This window comes from Neomonachus schauinslandi, chromosome 14, assembly GCF_002201575.2.
Source record: "Neomonachus schauinslandi chromosome 14, ASM220157v2, whole genome shotgun sequence".
NCBI classification, from domain to species: domain Eukaryota; kingdom Metazoa; phylum Chordata; class Mammalia; order Carnivora; family Phocidae; genus Neomonachus; species Neomonachus schauinslandi.
The window spans coordinates 73,231,029-73,246,890 of NC_058416.1; the positions used below are offsets into that span (position 1 = coordinate 73,231,029).

The 15,862-nt window shown below is 46.7% G+C and overlaps 1 protein-coding gene across 1 annotated transcript in view; it reads right to left on the bottom strand.

Moving 5' to 3' along the window:
- Positions 1–15,862, bottom strand: part of MYO18B (myosin XVIIIB) — a 239,894-nt gene that overhangs the window by 15,382 nt on the left and 208,650 nt on the right. Inside the window, exons 40-41 of the mRNA XM_021703505.2 lie at positions 8,298–8,339; positions 6,819–6,956 (exon numbers count right to left, since the gene is read on the bottom strand). Of these exons, the coding sequence (XP_021559180.2) occupies positions 6,819–6,956; positions 8,298–8,339 (180 nt within the window). The remainder of the gene's footprint in view (positions 1–6,818; positions 6,957–8,297; positions 8,340–15,862) is intronic.

A 15,862-nucleotide genomic window follows, 5' to 3' on the forward strand; every position in this document is an offset into this window, starting at 1 on the left:
AATTTTTGGCCTAGAGGCCATCTGGTCTCTGTTGCAACTGCTCAGTTCTGTCATCACAGTGCAGAAACAATCATAAACAATACATAAAATCAAAAACAAAAAAGTGGGCATGTTTGGGTTCCAATAAAACTTTATTTACAAAAACAGATCGAGGGCCAGATTTGGCCTGTAGGCAAGAGTCTGCTGACTCCTGTGGTAGGAAAGGGGAAGCTACTGCAGCCAGACTTTCACTTTAAAGGGATCATATTGGCTGAAGTGTAGAGGATGGACCAAGGGAGGATGGTACTGGAAGCTCTTTGTCAACATCAAGGACAGAAATGACGGTAGCCTGACTTACAGGTGTTGGCAGTGAGGATGGAGAGAAGCAGAGAGAGCAAAGAGTGTTGGGGGGCTGGGGGGAAGAATAAATAAGATCTAGGGATCTGTTGAATATGAGGATGAAGGAGAGGGGATGGTAGTCTGAGAAGACCCAGTTTGGGCGGCTTTATGAATGATAGAACTACCAAATGATACTGATAACACAGAGCGGAAAGGGAGGCAGGAGATGCCTCCTGGATATGCTGGGTTAAGACACCAGGGAGAGGTCATCTTCTCAGTGCAGGGATTAAATACAATGTCTCCACTTAAAACCTGGGGGGACATAAGAGCTGGAGGTCTAGATGTGGGGGTTGCCCACTTACAGTAGGGGAGTAAAATCATAAATCATCTGCGATCAGGTAGAGAGCAAAACAGCCAGGTGAGGGCATTACCCCATGACCCCCCATATTTGGGGGTTGGGGTTGGGAAGGAAAAGACCAGAAAAGAGAACTTTGAGGAGCTCCAAGGAGCAGAAACTCTACGAGGCTGAGTGAACAGAGAAGTGTTCAACAGTTTGCCAACTTCTCAGTCCAGAAAAAGATCAATACTGGAGAACGTCCCCCGATTTGTCCCTTCGGAAGCCGCTGAATAGTGAGGAAAGTTTCAATGCATGGTGAGGGCCAGGCCCTGGGTGGCAGGAATGGGAGGGATGTGAGAGCAGATGGTGCGTGTGGGGCCCCACTTTGGAGAAGCCTGGCTCCAAAGGGCAGGAAAAGGAAGACCTCAGTGGGCTGCAGGGTGAGGAGGAGGGTCTAGAGTGAAGTAGGGAAAGCCTGACATACTGTGAAGATAAGGAGGAGGTGGGGAGAGGCCCCCCCACTTTCACACTCTTCCAGCAAGGTCAGAGCCAGGAGAGGTCAGGCACATGGCAGGGGCCAAGGTGAGCACACCCGTCCCTGGATGGCCCTGGCACCACCTGCAGCCAGAGGTTAAGAGAGATTCCTAAGCCAAGTATGAGTGCCAACACCAAGCCCATAAACTTCCTCTCTGGGGGCCACGAAGGTAATTTAGTGTCTCCATCTCCAGAAGCTTTTGCATTTATCAGCGGCAGCTGCATGGTTCCTGGACTGTAAATCATAAGGCTTTAGGTGTATTTCTCTTGGGTTGACGGCCCCTTATAAGTAATGCAGGGAATGCTTTTATTTTTTTGGTGGAAGACTGCTTTCTCGCTCTCTTCTGTTTTTAAAGTGACCTTTCTCAGTCAAATTCGAAACGTCCAAGAGACTCATTTATTGAGCTCTATGAGGTGCCAGGTAGCATGCGGCTGGGGATACAGGTGTGCTGTCCTCTCCTACTGTCCAGTCTCCTAGCAGAAAGGACACTGGGATGATCTGGTAGTAACCAGTCAAGTTTAACATGCAAACGCCCTTGGACTCACCAAATCATTTGCCCACATGTATAAGAATGTGTGTGTGTGTGTGTATGTGTGTGTGTTTAAGGGCTTATAGGCTTAGAGCAAATACCCGGAAAACAGCTGAAAGAGAAAAAAGAAGACTTTAATGAAGGAAACTGTGGCATGACTTGAAGATCTTTTGCAGGACTGGAAAAAAATGAGACTGGCGTAGGCGTACTGATAAGGAAAGATTGCCGAAATATATTGTAGAGGGAAAGAAGCACATAGTAAGAATTTATGTAGTGCATAAGGTACATCATAGAGTGTCGTATCATTTATGTCTTTTAAAAGCCCACAAATATGTTCTATATTTGTTATGGGTACATATATGTTTAAAAATCCACAGAGAAAGATGTGGAAGGGAGAGCACCGAACTGAAGGTGATGGATACCTTTGGGAAGGGAGCTGAGATTGGGGGCATGGTTAAGAGGATTTTAGCTTTAGGGACACCTTGGTGACTCAGTCGGTAAAGCGACCAGCTCTTGATTTCTGCTCAGGTCATGATCTCAGGGTGGTGAGACTGAGCCCTGTGTCAGGCTCTGTGCTGGTCGTGGAGCCTGCTTAAGATTCTCTCTCCCTCCCTCTCTGCCCCTCACCCCCACCCCACCCGCATGTGTGTGCACTCTCTCGCTCTCTAAAAAAAACAAGATTTTAGCCTTTTCTGTTCTATTTTAAATTCTTGAAGGGAGGAAGAATTTATAGATTACTTGTGCAGTTACAAAGAGCTGGAAGGCACCTGAGCTCTAAGCCCAGACTTTACTATAAATTTGGGTAAGATACTTCCCTCTATAGACCTCTATGTTCCCCATCTGCATAATGAGCAAAGCGGGTCAGTTAATCCCAGTGGTTCTTTCCAACTCAGAAGTTCCTGAATCTTTAAATTGTAAACATGTTCCAAGGACAGTGCTCAAGAATTTCAGGGCTCACTGCCATGGGATCTAGCACTCAGTAGGCATCTTTTGGATCGAAGCTGAGTGTTGAATGATAATCCTTATGCAGTTTTAATATTAAGAATGGTTGTTTGCCAGTGAATTTTGCAGATGAGTGATCTGCACTCGCCCCCCCCCCCCCGATAAATGTCAGAGAGCCATGGTAGTGCAGGAAATACAAATATAGGCTTTGGAGGGATTCAAATCTGGGTTCAAAGACTGGCTCTTCTACTTACTTGCTATGGGACATTGATCAATTACCGACCTCTGTGAGTCACAGTTCGTGCTGAGATATGACCAAGTAGGGTTAATATTTCTGCTCCCGCCTTGATGTCATGGTTAGTTATTCACTCAACAATCATTTACTATTTTTCTTTTTTTTTTTTTGAAAGAGAGATTGTGTGCATGTGAGTTGGGGGGGGAGGAGAAGAGGGAGAGGGAGAGAGAGAATCTCAAGTAGGCTCCACACCCAGAACCCAATGCAGGGCTTGATCTCATGACCCTGAGATCATGACCTGAGCCAAAAATCTCATCGGACACTTAACTGACAGAGCCACCCAGGTGCCCCCTCAACAAACATTTATTGAGCACCAAACTGTGTGCCAGCCCCAGGGATGCAGACTTAAAGAAAATAGACAAGGAGCTTATGGTCCCTCCTTGCCTCCTGCCACATCACTGTCCTTGGTGCAGGCACCACTGCTCTGAGCTGTGCTGGGCCAAGCCTGAGGACTTGGAAGGGGAAAAGGAAGGTAGGGGGGCTAGGCTCTGGCCAGGGTGCCTGGGGATGCCGAGGACAGACTCTGCCTGAGGCACAGCTATAAGAGCAGGGTAAGGCGATGGTGCAGGATAGCATTTTACCCACTGCAGAACTTCTTTCAAAATTGGAGTCCATCCTCTCAAACCTTGCTGCTGCTTTATCAACTAAGTGTATGGAATGTTCTGAATGCTTTGTCATCATGTCAACAGTCTTCACAGCATCCTCACCAGGAGTAGATTCCATCTCCAGACACCACTTTCTCTGCTCATCCACGAGAAGCAACGCCTCATCGGTTCAAGTTTTATCACGAGTTTCTAGCAATTCAGTCCCATCTTCAGGCTCCACATCTAATTCTAGTTCTCTTGCTGTTCCCACCCCATCTGCAGCTCCTTCCTCCACTGAAGTCTTGAACCCCTCCAAGTCCTCCACGAAGGTTGGGTCGACCTCTTCCACACTCTGTTAACATTGCTATTTTGACCTCTCCCGTGAATCAGGGATGTTCTTAGTGTTCTCTAGAATGGTTAACCCTTTCCAGAAGCTTTCCAATTTACTTTGCCCAGACCCATCAGAGGACGCACTATCTACAGCAGCTCGAGCCTTTCAAATATATTTCTTAAATAATAAGGCCTGAAAGTTGAAATGACTCCTTGGTCCCTGGGTGGCAGAATGGATGCTGTGTTAGCAGGCATGAAAACAACATTAATCTCGAACATCTCCACGCCATCCAAGCTCCTGGATGACCAGGTGCACTGCCAATGAGCAGTGATATTCTGAAAGGTATCTCTTTTTTTCTGAGCAGCAGGTCTCAACAGTGGGCTTAAGATCTTCAGTAAACTGTGATGTAAACAGATGTGATGTCACCCAGGCTTTGTTTACAGAGCACGGGCGGAGTAGATTTAGGATCATGCTTCAGGGCCCTAGGATTTTCAGAATGGTAAGTGGCTTCCACTCAGAGACACCAGCTGCATTAGCCCCTCACAAGAGAGTCAGCCTATCCTTTGAAGCTTTGAAGCCAGGCATTGACTTTTCCTCTGTAGCTATGAAAGTCCTCCGATAGTAGGTTCTTACATCAACCCTGAAAATCATTGTCTGATGTAGCCACCTTCATGGATGAGCTTAGCTGGGTCTTCTGGAGAACTTGCTGCAGCTTCTACACGAGCACCTGCTGCTTCACCTTGCACTTCTGTGTTATGGAGATGGCTTCTTTCCTTAAACCTCGTGAACCAACCTCGGCTAGTTTCAGACATTCCTTCTGCAGCCTCCTCTCAGCCTTCACAGAATGGAAGGGAGTTAGGGCCTTGCTCTGGGTTCGGCTCTGGCTTCAGGGAGTGTTGTGCCAGGTTTGACCTTCCATCCAGACCACGCATATTTTCTCCAGATCAGCAAGAAGGCTGTTTTCTTTCCTTATCATTCATGTGTTCCCTGGAGTAGCACTTGTCATTTCCTTCAAGATCTCTTGCTTTGTGTCCACGATGTGGCTAAATGTTTGGCACAAGGGGCCCAGGTTTTAGCCCCTCTGAGCTTTCAACGTGCCTTCCTCACTACGCTGAATCGTTTCTAGCTTTTGATTTAAAATGAGTGGCGTGTGATTTTTCCTTTTCCTTGGACACTTAGAAGCCACTGTAGGGTTATTAATGGGCCTAATTTCAATCGTGTTATGCCTCAGGGAATAGAGAGGCAGGAGGAGAGGGAGAGAGATGGGGGAACAGCTGGTCAGTGGAGCATTCATAACACATACAACATTTGTGGATTAAGTTCACTGTCTTATATGGACATGTTATCCGTGGTGCCCCAGAATTATGACAATAGTACCATCAAAGATCATTGATCACAGATCACCATAACAAATATAATAGTAAGGAGAAAGTTTGAAATATTGCAAGAATTACCAAGATGTGACACAGAAAGACAGAGCAAATGCTGTTGGATAAATGACACTGATCGACTTGCTTGACAAACCTCCGATTTGTAAGAAACGCACTCTCTGTCCGTACACTACGGTCAACACAATACAGCGAGGTATGCCTGTCCAATTGTTAATTACGAAACTCAGATTTTATGTTAATGAGCATTCCCATCCTGCTATGGCCGCCCCCAGTGCTGTTTTTGCGGCCTCTACACTGGCTGATGGGGAAAAACAGGGGTATGTATTTATCAGGAAAGAAAAAGTCCTCATCCTTTGGGGTTCACAGAGGAGGTGGCTCTTTCTCCATACAGGTCTTTGTTTTTAATTAAGAGCAGTAATCAGATCATCTTGCTTTAATTAACTCCCCAATGCATCCCCACTCTTGGAGTCTCTCTTTGATATTTTCAACATCAAACTTTTCAGCCTAAGATTATCTGCAGGCATGTGTCAGACATTTGCCATTTGCTGAATATGCCCAAAAGGTTAGCGGGAACTTCCACCCCCTTCTTTTTGTAGAGATGTTTCCACCCCCCCGCCCCTTCAGAGCAAACACATTTCAAGTCAGGAAGGGGTTGTCTGAGTTTGCCCCTTGAGTCTGGGACTTTTCTTTATCACATTGGTTCTTCTGTTATCACAAAAGCAGTGTGCATTTCATCTTAATTACGCATCTGCTTAATCCATAATTTCTGATTTATGGCCATTAGCTCCTAATTACAAGAGGGCCGCCCTTGAAAAGGAAAACGAAATGAGCTGAGAGAAATGAAGCTGGCTGAAAAACAAGAGCGAAGATGGATTTAAATCCTAAACTAAGAGTGGATCCCAAGGCCTGGTTGTCAGAGGAACCTATTGTTGGCAATCCTACAGATTTGCAAGAGTTTCATCTCAGGCTGTAACTGAATCCATCTCCCTCCATGGTGGGGAAAATATAAAACCTTGACATTCAGAACAAAGCTAAAACCTCTGAGGGAGAAATCATCCAGCCTAACTGTCTCAATACTGATTCACCATTAAAAAACCCCCCAAATACAGAAATGCCTAAGTGAATATGTTTACAAAAGAAACATTTAAATCCAGAACAATCTATAAGTGGGAGACAAGTAGGACTTGCTTTAGATAGAAGGCAACTATAATAAATCCATAGTTATTTTAAAAATGTTCACCACATGCTATTTAAAAATCATCTTGAGAACCATGCTTTAGGGAGGGCTGCATTAGAGCCTCATCATTTCAACTGTTCAGAGCAGTAAACAGAATTATATTTCCTGTTGCACAGATGAGGAAATGAAGGCTCAGAGAAGACAACTGACCTGTCTAAAGTCGTTCAGCTAAGAAGTGGCAGGGTCATAGCTCACACTGTCCAAGGCCATGCTTGACCTTGCCTTAGCTGGAGAAAATGGAAGATGTGAACAACAACCTTCAAAGTATGAGATTCTTCAAGCTACTGGCATTCCAGAGGCAGCAGGGACATACTCTTACCTGGAGCTGAGGATGTGGCTGCTGCTGGCTGACTGTCGAGAAGGGGTCCTCATAGTATCTGTGGCCAGGGACAGAGTACAGCTCAACCAGGACTGCAGACTGCCTTCTGGCTGGGAGCTGAGGAGGGAGATGTTATCTCTAGAACCAGAAGACAGGATGCTATCAGCACGATGACAACCACAGTAACAGCAATAACTAGATATTCACCCCTAAGCATAAGCCAGGCTTGTGCTAAGTGCTATACATGCATAACCTCAGTCAGTGCTCACAATAACATCCCTGAGAGATGGGAGCCAGTGCCATCCCCATTATATAGATGAGAGTAATGGGATTTGAGGAGGCCAACTTGGTTCTTGCCAAGGTCACCCACTTAGTTAGTCATGAAGTTGGGATGCAAACCCAGGTCTCTCTGATTCCAATGCCCATGCTACTAACCTTTGGCCTACTCTGATACAGATGTTGAGGCAACTCTGATTTGAGAGTAAAATTTGGCACTGAATTTTATACCAAATGATATGTCCATGAAATATGTCAAGTGTGAAGGTCTTAACTCTTTGCCTGCCTTAACCAGAACATCTTTGTAGACAGAGACTTTACTTTTATGTCCCCTAATTCTGAAATTAGGCCTTGTGTGGGCCTGTCATTGATGTAGGTACTCAATGATTATTTTATTTGCAGGTTTATACTCATTCAACTATATCTATTGATATCTATATCAATATTGATATCTGTATCTATATCTATCCATATTTGTGTCTGTCTATAAATTCATTTGCTTGTTTATAGAATACTCTATGCCAGGAACCATGGGAATGAGCTATAAACATGAACCCAACATTGATCCTATCCTCAAGACTCTGTCTTAGCAGAGTATGCATCTATAGAAATAACCACAAAATAAAGGAGAAAATTATCAATGCCATAGAAAGGGACAGAAAGTAGAGGAGAATAAGGAAGGAGCATTGCTTTGCTTCTTGGAGACATAAGGGAAGGCATTAAGTAATGATAGTTGAGCCACAACATGTTTGAAGGTTAAGGCTTGACCTGCAGGGCCTGGAGAAAGGAATTTGAGCTGGAAGGAACAGCATACACATAGGTATGGAGTTGGAAAGGGGCAGGGCACAGATGATATGAAAAGTAGGAGTCCCAGGTAGAGAGGGAGGTAAGAGTCAGATATGTGTGGGGCTCAAATGTCAGTCTAAAAAGTCTGCTCTGAGGCAACAGGGAACCACTGAAGGTATTTGAGGGGGATGGTGGCATGATAAGTCATGGGCTTCTCTCTGTCTAAAAGAAGTTGCACCATCCAATAACATGTCCCCAGTGCCATGTGTTATGACCATGGAGTCCAAGCAATCATGGGCATTGCTAGTAATTCTCCAAGTGGGTGTGGATGTTCCCTCTGCAGACTGGACACAGAGCCAAGGGCTGGTTCTTGACTTCAATGTCAACTGCTCAGCGTTCTCCTCGGGGTTAACTTACGTCTCTTTTCTGCCACTGCTGCAGTCCACTGCCGTCTGGACACTAAAGGAGACACAAGAAAGAGCCTGTCATCCTTGTGCTACCAGGGGAAGAATGTGGTCTTTGGTGTCAGACCAACTTGGGTTTGAGTCCCACTTCCTTTGCCGCTGTGTGAGCTCAGGCAAGTCGCTTGCCTTCTCCAACCCTCCCGTGCTCCTTTGTAAAATGTGGTTATGAACAGGGCTGAGTGGTGGAGCAGATGCTTCCTGTGAAGCGAGATAACCCCTATCAAGATCTCGGCATGGTTCTTGACAAATAAATAGTTTTGCTTAAAAGGCAACAACCATTATCACTGCTCTTGCTTTAGGACAACTGGTACTGCTATTATTAACAGCGTCATTACTGTCAATGGAAATGCGTTTGTTTTATGTTCTTTGTGAGTGCTTGTGAATCAGACAAGAGGGCAGGAGGCCAGCTTTCCAGGGCATTCTGGGAAACTCCGAGACTAATTACAGGAGTAGCTATTCTGGAGGGAGGATCCCTTCATTTAACAAGTACGCTTTCCATGCGATCTCATCTAACCATCCCGCCTAGGTCCATTTAGTGAATAAGGAAACTGGCACCCTTGTTCAAGGTCACGCAGCACTGAGTCCCAGATCTGTAAGAGCTATTAACCTCATGCTCGTAACCAGAAGGTGGTTGCCCAGTGTGTGGGTGTAGACAGCCAAACCATGACCCCAGATATCTGAGACCCTATTTAAACCCTGGTTCACAGGCCAGGGCCTCCCAGCTTTATTCTTTGTGTGGGATCTGGGAAATTCCTTCCTTAGAAAACCCGGTCGCTTCTCCGAGGGATGTACCTCTGGCTCCTTGGTCCCTACCCTCAAGGGCCAGTCAGCCTGGGGGCTTCTATTCACACCTGTCTGTCTCCACCAGGACCGCAAGAGCCCCTCATGAACCAAGAACATGTCTTATTCATCCCTTTGGCCCCAGGGCTCAGGCCAGACCAGAAATTCTCTCAGACAATGCTTTGTGAATTCAATGAACTTCAGTCGTTGACCAAATCCAACCTACAGATGTTTCTTTTATAAATAAAGTTTTATTAAAACACAGCCACACTGACTCATTTCCATTTTGCCCATGACGGTTTTTGCTCTACAATAGCAGAGTAGTGGCAAGAAAGATCAGAGGGTCCCCAAAGCCTAACATACTTACTCTCTAGGCTTTTAAAGAAAAGTCTGCTGTGACTTCTCCAGTGTCACGAAAGCAGCTTTTGTGAATGACCCTAGGAGAGGAAGAATAGCAACCCCCAGAGATGTCAATGTCCTAATCCTCGATCCCAAGATCCTTAGGTCCCTGTGGCTGGCTCTGATGATGAAAGTATCACAAGCCAAGGTGTGTTAGTACCCTCCACCAATGGGAAAAGGGAAGGAAATGCATTCTCCCCCTAGAGGCTCCAGAAGGAACACAGCCCTTCTGACACCTTAATTAGGCCAGGGAGATCCTCCTTGGGCTTCTAATCGACAGAACTATAAGATAATAAAATCTGTGTTGGTTTAAGACACGAAGTTTGTAACCACTTGCTATGGTGCCAATAAAAAAAAAAAAAAACCCACAACAGGACAAAAGTGTCTTTGGTGAGTGACCCTGAATCTTCTCGGGGATCTATATACAAAGTGTTGATGCAGCTTTTAACCAACTACTTAAAAACACCACTTTGTGAACTGAAGCGGTCCACATGAGTAGATCAAACTCTAATCCTGCTAGAGTCCTGAGTCTTTCTATGGCTCTGCTGGGCAAGGGTTGTGGATAGAATAAGAGACGGAGAGAAAAGGCAACCAAATCCTAGAGGCCTCGCTGGGTGGCCTGACCCCTCCCCCCTTCCCTACCTGGGATCTCAGTTTCCCCATCTGTGAACTAATGGAGTTTGGGCCAGTGAGCTGAGGCCTGGTCCAGCTTAGATACTTGATGATTATATACACTGGAAAGGGTGCACTTGTGGTTAAAGCAGGAGTCCTGAGGCTTATTTCTGAGAATCTTTTATAAAGACTATAGAACTTCCACTTCTGCCTCTCCGAATGAACAAGCACTGACTCAAATTTTAGCCCAATACCTGAGAATTCACGGTATCATCTAGACCTCAGGCCTGGACAACCACTCCCTTGAACTCCTGGTACACAGGACCCAGGCTAAGTACACTGGTTCCAGTGAAGCCAGAGAAGCTAGGGATGTGGTAGACAAGGCAACCTCAGAAGCAGACAGGTTCCAGGGAATAAGGTTAAATCTTCTAGAATGTTGATTGAAAGAAAAAAAAAAAACAAAAAACCTGAAGACACCTGTGGCCGAAGCCATTGAGTTGTAAATGGTGTGTCCTAATAGAGAGGCTTAGTTATACTCGGAACAAGTTTCCTCATGGCCACAGGCTGGGAGGAATGGCAAAGCCTGGCTGCAGCAGGGGTGGGATTTGGGGCATGTTGTGTGGGGGAGTGCTTCAGGCCCATTTCCCACCCCAGGATTCCAGGACTCTGGATTAAAAGAGGCTGTGCTCACAGGTCCTAGAGGGTGTCCAGGCAACCTAACATCTTCATAATCCTAAGGCAACTTGCCTTGAGCTCTGCAGGAAACAAGTTCTCTCTGACATACTTCATTTGACTGAACAACAATCTTTAATGGAACCCAGCCCAGGAAAGTCTTTATAGGAGAAGATCACTAATCAAAACACGTGCTGGTGTTCATTCGTGACCACTAGTTACCCTTGCCGATTCCATGTGTGTGACCCCCATGGCTGAAGTGAGCATTTAAATCTGTCCCCTTCTGAAAGGACTCTCCCCTCACCCCAGAATAAAGAGGCATTTACTTCGAGACGTCTTCTCTCCATTCCTTCTCCACTTCATGCTGTCCATCCTCCTGTGTGCCCCAAAGGCTGATCTAGACAGGTCACATCCATGGGCTCCCTGCCCCGTGACTTCCCCTTGGGTGTGACCACTAGGGAACTCAGATGGCCACTGGAGGGGAGGAAGGAAGAGAGGAAGCTGGAGTATTTATTCTCTTAGAATTCTCCCTACTGCTTCTCCTGGCATTGGCTCCAGCCCTCAACCAAAGCCAGAGCTTCTCCTGCCTGGCAGCCCTCCCTATATGCTCCCAGACATGACTATGAGCCCCTGGGTGCTGTACCATCCCTGGTGCTTCCCTACACAGGGCCCATATCTTTGCAAATAGTCCCTTTATTAGACTCCCTCTTTTGGGACGAGCCTCAGGCTCCTGCCAGACTCTGACTATTACAATAGCTAATCTCAGTGCTGGTTTCTGCCTTAACAGAAAGCACTGGGTTTTCTGAGCCAATGTTTGTTTTTTTTTAATGAGAAATAAGCAGGCAGCAGGCGTGACCCATCACTACTGTATCAACGACGATTATACCCTTTATCACCATGTGGGGGAAAAAATGGTGAAGAACCTAAAGAAGCAATCTTGTAAGAGCATAAGATTATCAGCAATCCTTATAAGTACCTTCCAAGCCCATGACTCCGGAGGAGAACCAGCCATAAGAAATAAAAAGATACCGGTATGGATGCTTATGGAAAATAATCCTATATTTTTATAGGCATTTTAATCTGTGCACTGGTTGCTTTCGCCTGTGAACCCATGTCACTGAATTTTCACAGAACTGCTGAGGTTAAAGTCAAGGTCTGCTACGCATTCTGCTTGTCAACTTCTGATCAATTACCATCCAGGCCAAGGGGGGGTGTCCGGTCTGCGCCCCATACTACCCGCCATCTTAGAAGGTCTCAACAAAACAGAATATGTTTAAAATAAAGAGGCTGGGTTGAGGAGAGCTTCTGGAAACTTTACGGTCTGAGCACTTACGGCTTCACCCTGCAGTGGTCTACACCTTGGAGGTAGGGGGAGGGGAAAGGCTTCCAGGCAGAAGCAGTTTTTTTTTTCTGTGTGGTCCTGGGACTCATGGAACCAAATGGGAGACCTCACAGGGGTTCCCAAGGGTTCAGGAAGAGAGCTGGAGTAGGGAGTAGGGAGACTTGACCCTGAACCTTCATCTCTGCACTCCATCCTAAGCTAAACTTTTCTATAGGAGTTTGTGCTGATGTAAAAAAAAAAGGGGGGGGGGATTCCACTTAAGAGGGAATTCAAAATCCACTGACCCTTTTACCCTATGAAGAAAGAGTCTCTGGGCTGCAAGCTCCATGTTTGCCTATTTCTTACTGTTACCTCCTGTCTGAACATGGAAGTTGAAAGGGCACCTGGGTGGCTCAGTCGGTTAAGCGTCTGCCTTCAGCTCAGGGCATGATCCCGGAGTCTCGGGATCGAGTCCCACATCGGGCTCCCTGCTCAGTGGGGAGCCTGCTTCCTCCCTCTGCCCTTCACCCACTCATGCTCTCTCTCTCTCTCTCTCTCTCTCAAATAAATAAATAAATAAAATATTTAAAAACAAAACATGGAGGTGAATATCGATGGTGATGATGGTGGTGGCAATGATGAGGATTTTAATGTGTTGGCTGGGCCAGCAGAGGCCCAGGAAGGACAGATGACCTGGTCCAGATCTATTGGTTGGTGCAGCCAGGACAGAACCCTGTCTCCTGACCTATCAGTGGTTCTTTCTCTCACTTTTGGTGCATGTGGCAAGAAAGAACTTGTGCCAGGCACTGGTGGACAGGGGCTTGCTGATAGGCAAGGTAATTAATTAGATGTCTTCTGTTGTATTCTTTTAGCACGAGTCTTTGTCAGAAAATTCCAATCTAAATGCACACATTGCCTGGGAAGTAACAAGAATGCACTGGCCCCCGTCACAGTGACAGACACATGTGCTCCAGCGTGACAGGCCAGTTAACTACTTGGTGGAGAATGAAGACCTTCACAAGAGAAAGGGGGAAGAAGGGGCCCATGGGACATGACAGCAGAGCCTGCTCATTGGAAGTGTGGGAGGTGGGGTCGGCCTGGAGACCATCATGGCCCCATCACTTGCTGGGTGAACCCAAGCCATCTCCTTGACTTCTCTGACTCTAGTGTCCTGGTCCATAAAATGGGTACCAACCTCAAAAGTTGTGAGAACAACGTCTGCAAAACAAGTAGGTTGCGTAGCCTGGCACCAAGTCAGTCCTCAGCAGGGAGTAGCTCTCATCCCAATCACCATCATTTCCCACAAGGCAAGAGTGGATAAAATAGGCTGGAGCCCTGACTCCCCATGAACCCCATTAGCTGGGTATCCAGGCCTCCCAAGCTGGAAGGACCCTTGGAAAGCCAGACGGCTTCTGGGATGTCATTTAAACGTGTGCTATCCTGCACCAGGGCCCCATTTTGTCATTGGGAATGGGGCATCAACCTTCTAGAATAATGGAGAGATGCTTTAAGCTGTTCTCCCCAGGCCTGGGGCATGCTTATTACTCAAGGGGGCGGGAGGGAGCTCACAGGGTGCAAATTAGAAGGTAGGGAGTTTTAGGAAAGGGAATGTGAGCAGTTCCAAAGCCTGCCTTCCTATGTAGCAGGAAGCTTTACAGTCTGGCCAGAACCTGGGCCTACTGCTAAATAAATCAACTCAGAATGACGTGGCAACTGCCACGTGTGGTGAGGCCCACATCTTCCTACTTATCCTACTGCAGCCTAATTTTAGCCCAGTTAACAGGAGGTATGTTGAGAAACATACAACTTACACGCAACACAGTGACAGAAGACACCTTTCTAGAGCATTCGTCTCTGACCGGGCCAGCTGGAATTGATACACTCTCCGCTGACCTAGGAGTCAGAGGTTGTCCATTGACCTCTCCACACATTCCCCCTTCCCCTCACCCCAAACCCCCAGAAAGGTGACAGGCAGAGCAGCTGCAGACCCTGGGCCAGGAGTAGACGGGGCTGTCAGCCGATGCATCCCTCCCTCCATGAGTAATGAGTGTGCTCCGGGCCCCGGGGGACCAGCTTAAAGCATTTCCCCATTAATCTGCGGAGGCTGACGCCGCCATCTAAGGCACAACACAGAGCCCGAGTGCAGGATGGCACGTGTTTAAATGCCGCTGCCCGGGCCACTTGGCTTTCTGAGCACATAACCGCGATTCCAGCCTTGGAAGGCCTGTTACGCTCGGATCTAATTCCCAACATGGGGAATGCGACTTTTCATAATTTGAACAAGCCTCTTAAAGAACCTTACCTCCAGCAGAAGCACCACACACACACACTCTCTCTCTCCCCTCAGGGTGGGTGTGAATCCTAATTGAGAGCTCAGTTTGGAGAGGTACCTTGCCAAATCCCTCGGGCTCCCATCCAAACTGCGGACGTACCCCAGGTGATGAGACAATTAAGCAGGAAGTACAGTGCAGAGCCGTCAAGAGGGGAAGAGGACAGGGTGGTACCGGGGGTAGGACCTGGGGCTCTGCTCCGGACGGCGTCTCTGTGGCCTAGCAAGGCATGCATTTCCTTTTATTGCTGATAATCAGTTTAATTGCAGCGTGACCAGAGAACAAGGTCTGTGCAATATTAATTCTTCGAAATGTGTCGAGACTTCTTTGTGGGCAATTCTCTCCCTGGTCTCCCCCCTATTCCTGTGCTACAGGTGAAATCTCGGCTCTGCCTCTCTTTCAAACCCAAGTGACAGCGCAGAGAGTCAGGACCAAGTCCTACTGGGACAGAAGATCACGAAAATGCAGAGGAAGCTGGGGTTCAGAGGGCATTCCCGGGGATCCAGGGTATGGAGCTCAGAAAAGGTGGATGGGTATGCACAGAGCGGAAAGAGAGAAAGTACCTCCTACCGAGAGGTGAGGGTGAGGCGGGTCCTTTTAAGGCTCTAGAGGAGCCCCTATGAGCTGAGACTGGAGTGATACTTATAACCCTCTGTGACCCCACCACTGGGACCTCACTTTCCGGGCGAGAATGCGCTCCCTGCTCCTGTCACACCTTCTCTCCAGCCTCTATCCACACCTCTAAGCACAGGTCCTCTGCCTCTTTCCTATTTTGTTATTTTGATAACTTTCATTTATTTCATTGATAACTTCCATGTATCAGAAAAGCAATCTGAACACCCCCAAAACAAAGAATCCAATTAAAAGTAGGCAGAAGACATGAACAGACATTTCTCCAGAGAAGACATACAAATGGCCAACAGACACATGAAAAGATGCTCAACATCACTCAGTATCAGGAAATGCAAATCAAGACCGCAATGAGCTATCATCTCACACCTGTCACAATGGCCAAAATCAAAAGCACAAGAAACAAGTGTTGGCAAGGATGTGGAGAAAAAGGAATCCTCATGCACTGTTGGTGCTGCCACTCTGGAAAACAGTATGGAGGGTCCTCAAAAAATTAAAACTAGAACTACCCTATGATCCAGTAATCTCCCTCCTGGGTATTTACCCAAAGAATATGAAAACATCAGTTCGAAGGGATACATGCACCTCTATGTTTATGGCAGCATTATCTACAGTAGCCAAATTCTGGAAGTAACCCAAGTGTCCATCAGTAGACAATGGATAAAGAAGATTTAGTATACACACACACACACACACACACACACACACACACACACACAGGAATATTACTCAGCCATCAAAAAGAATGAAATTTTGCCATTTGCAATGATGTGG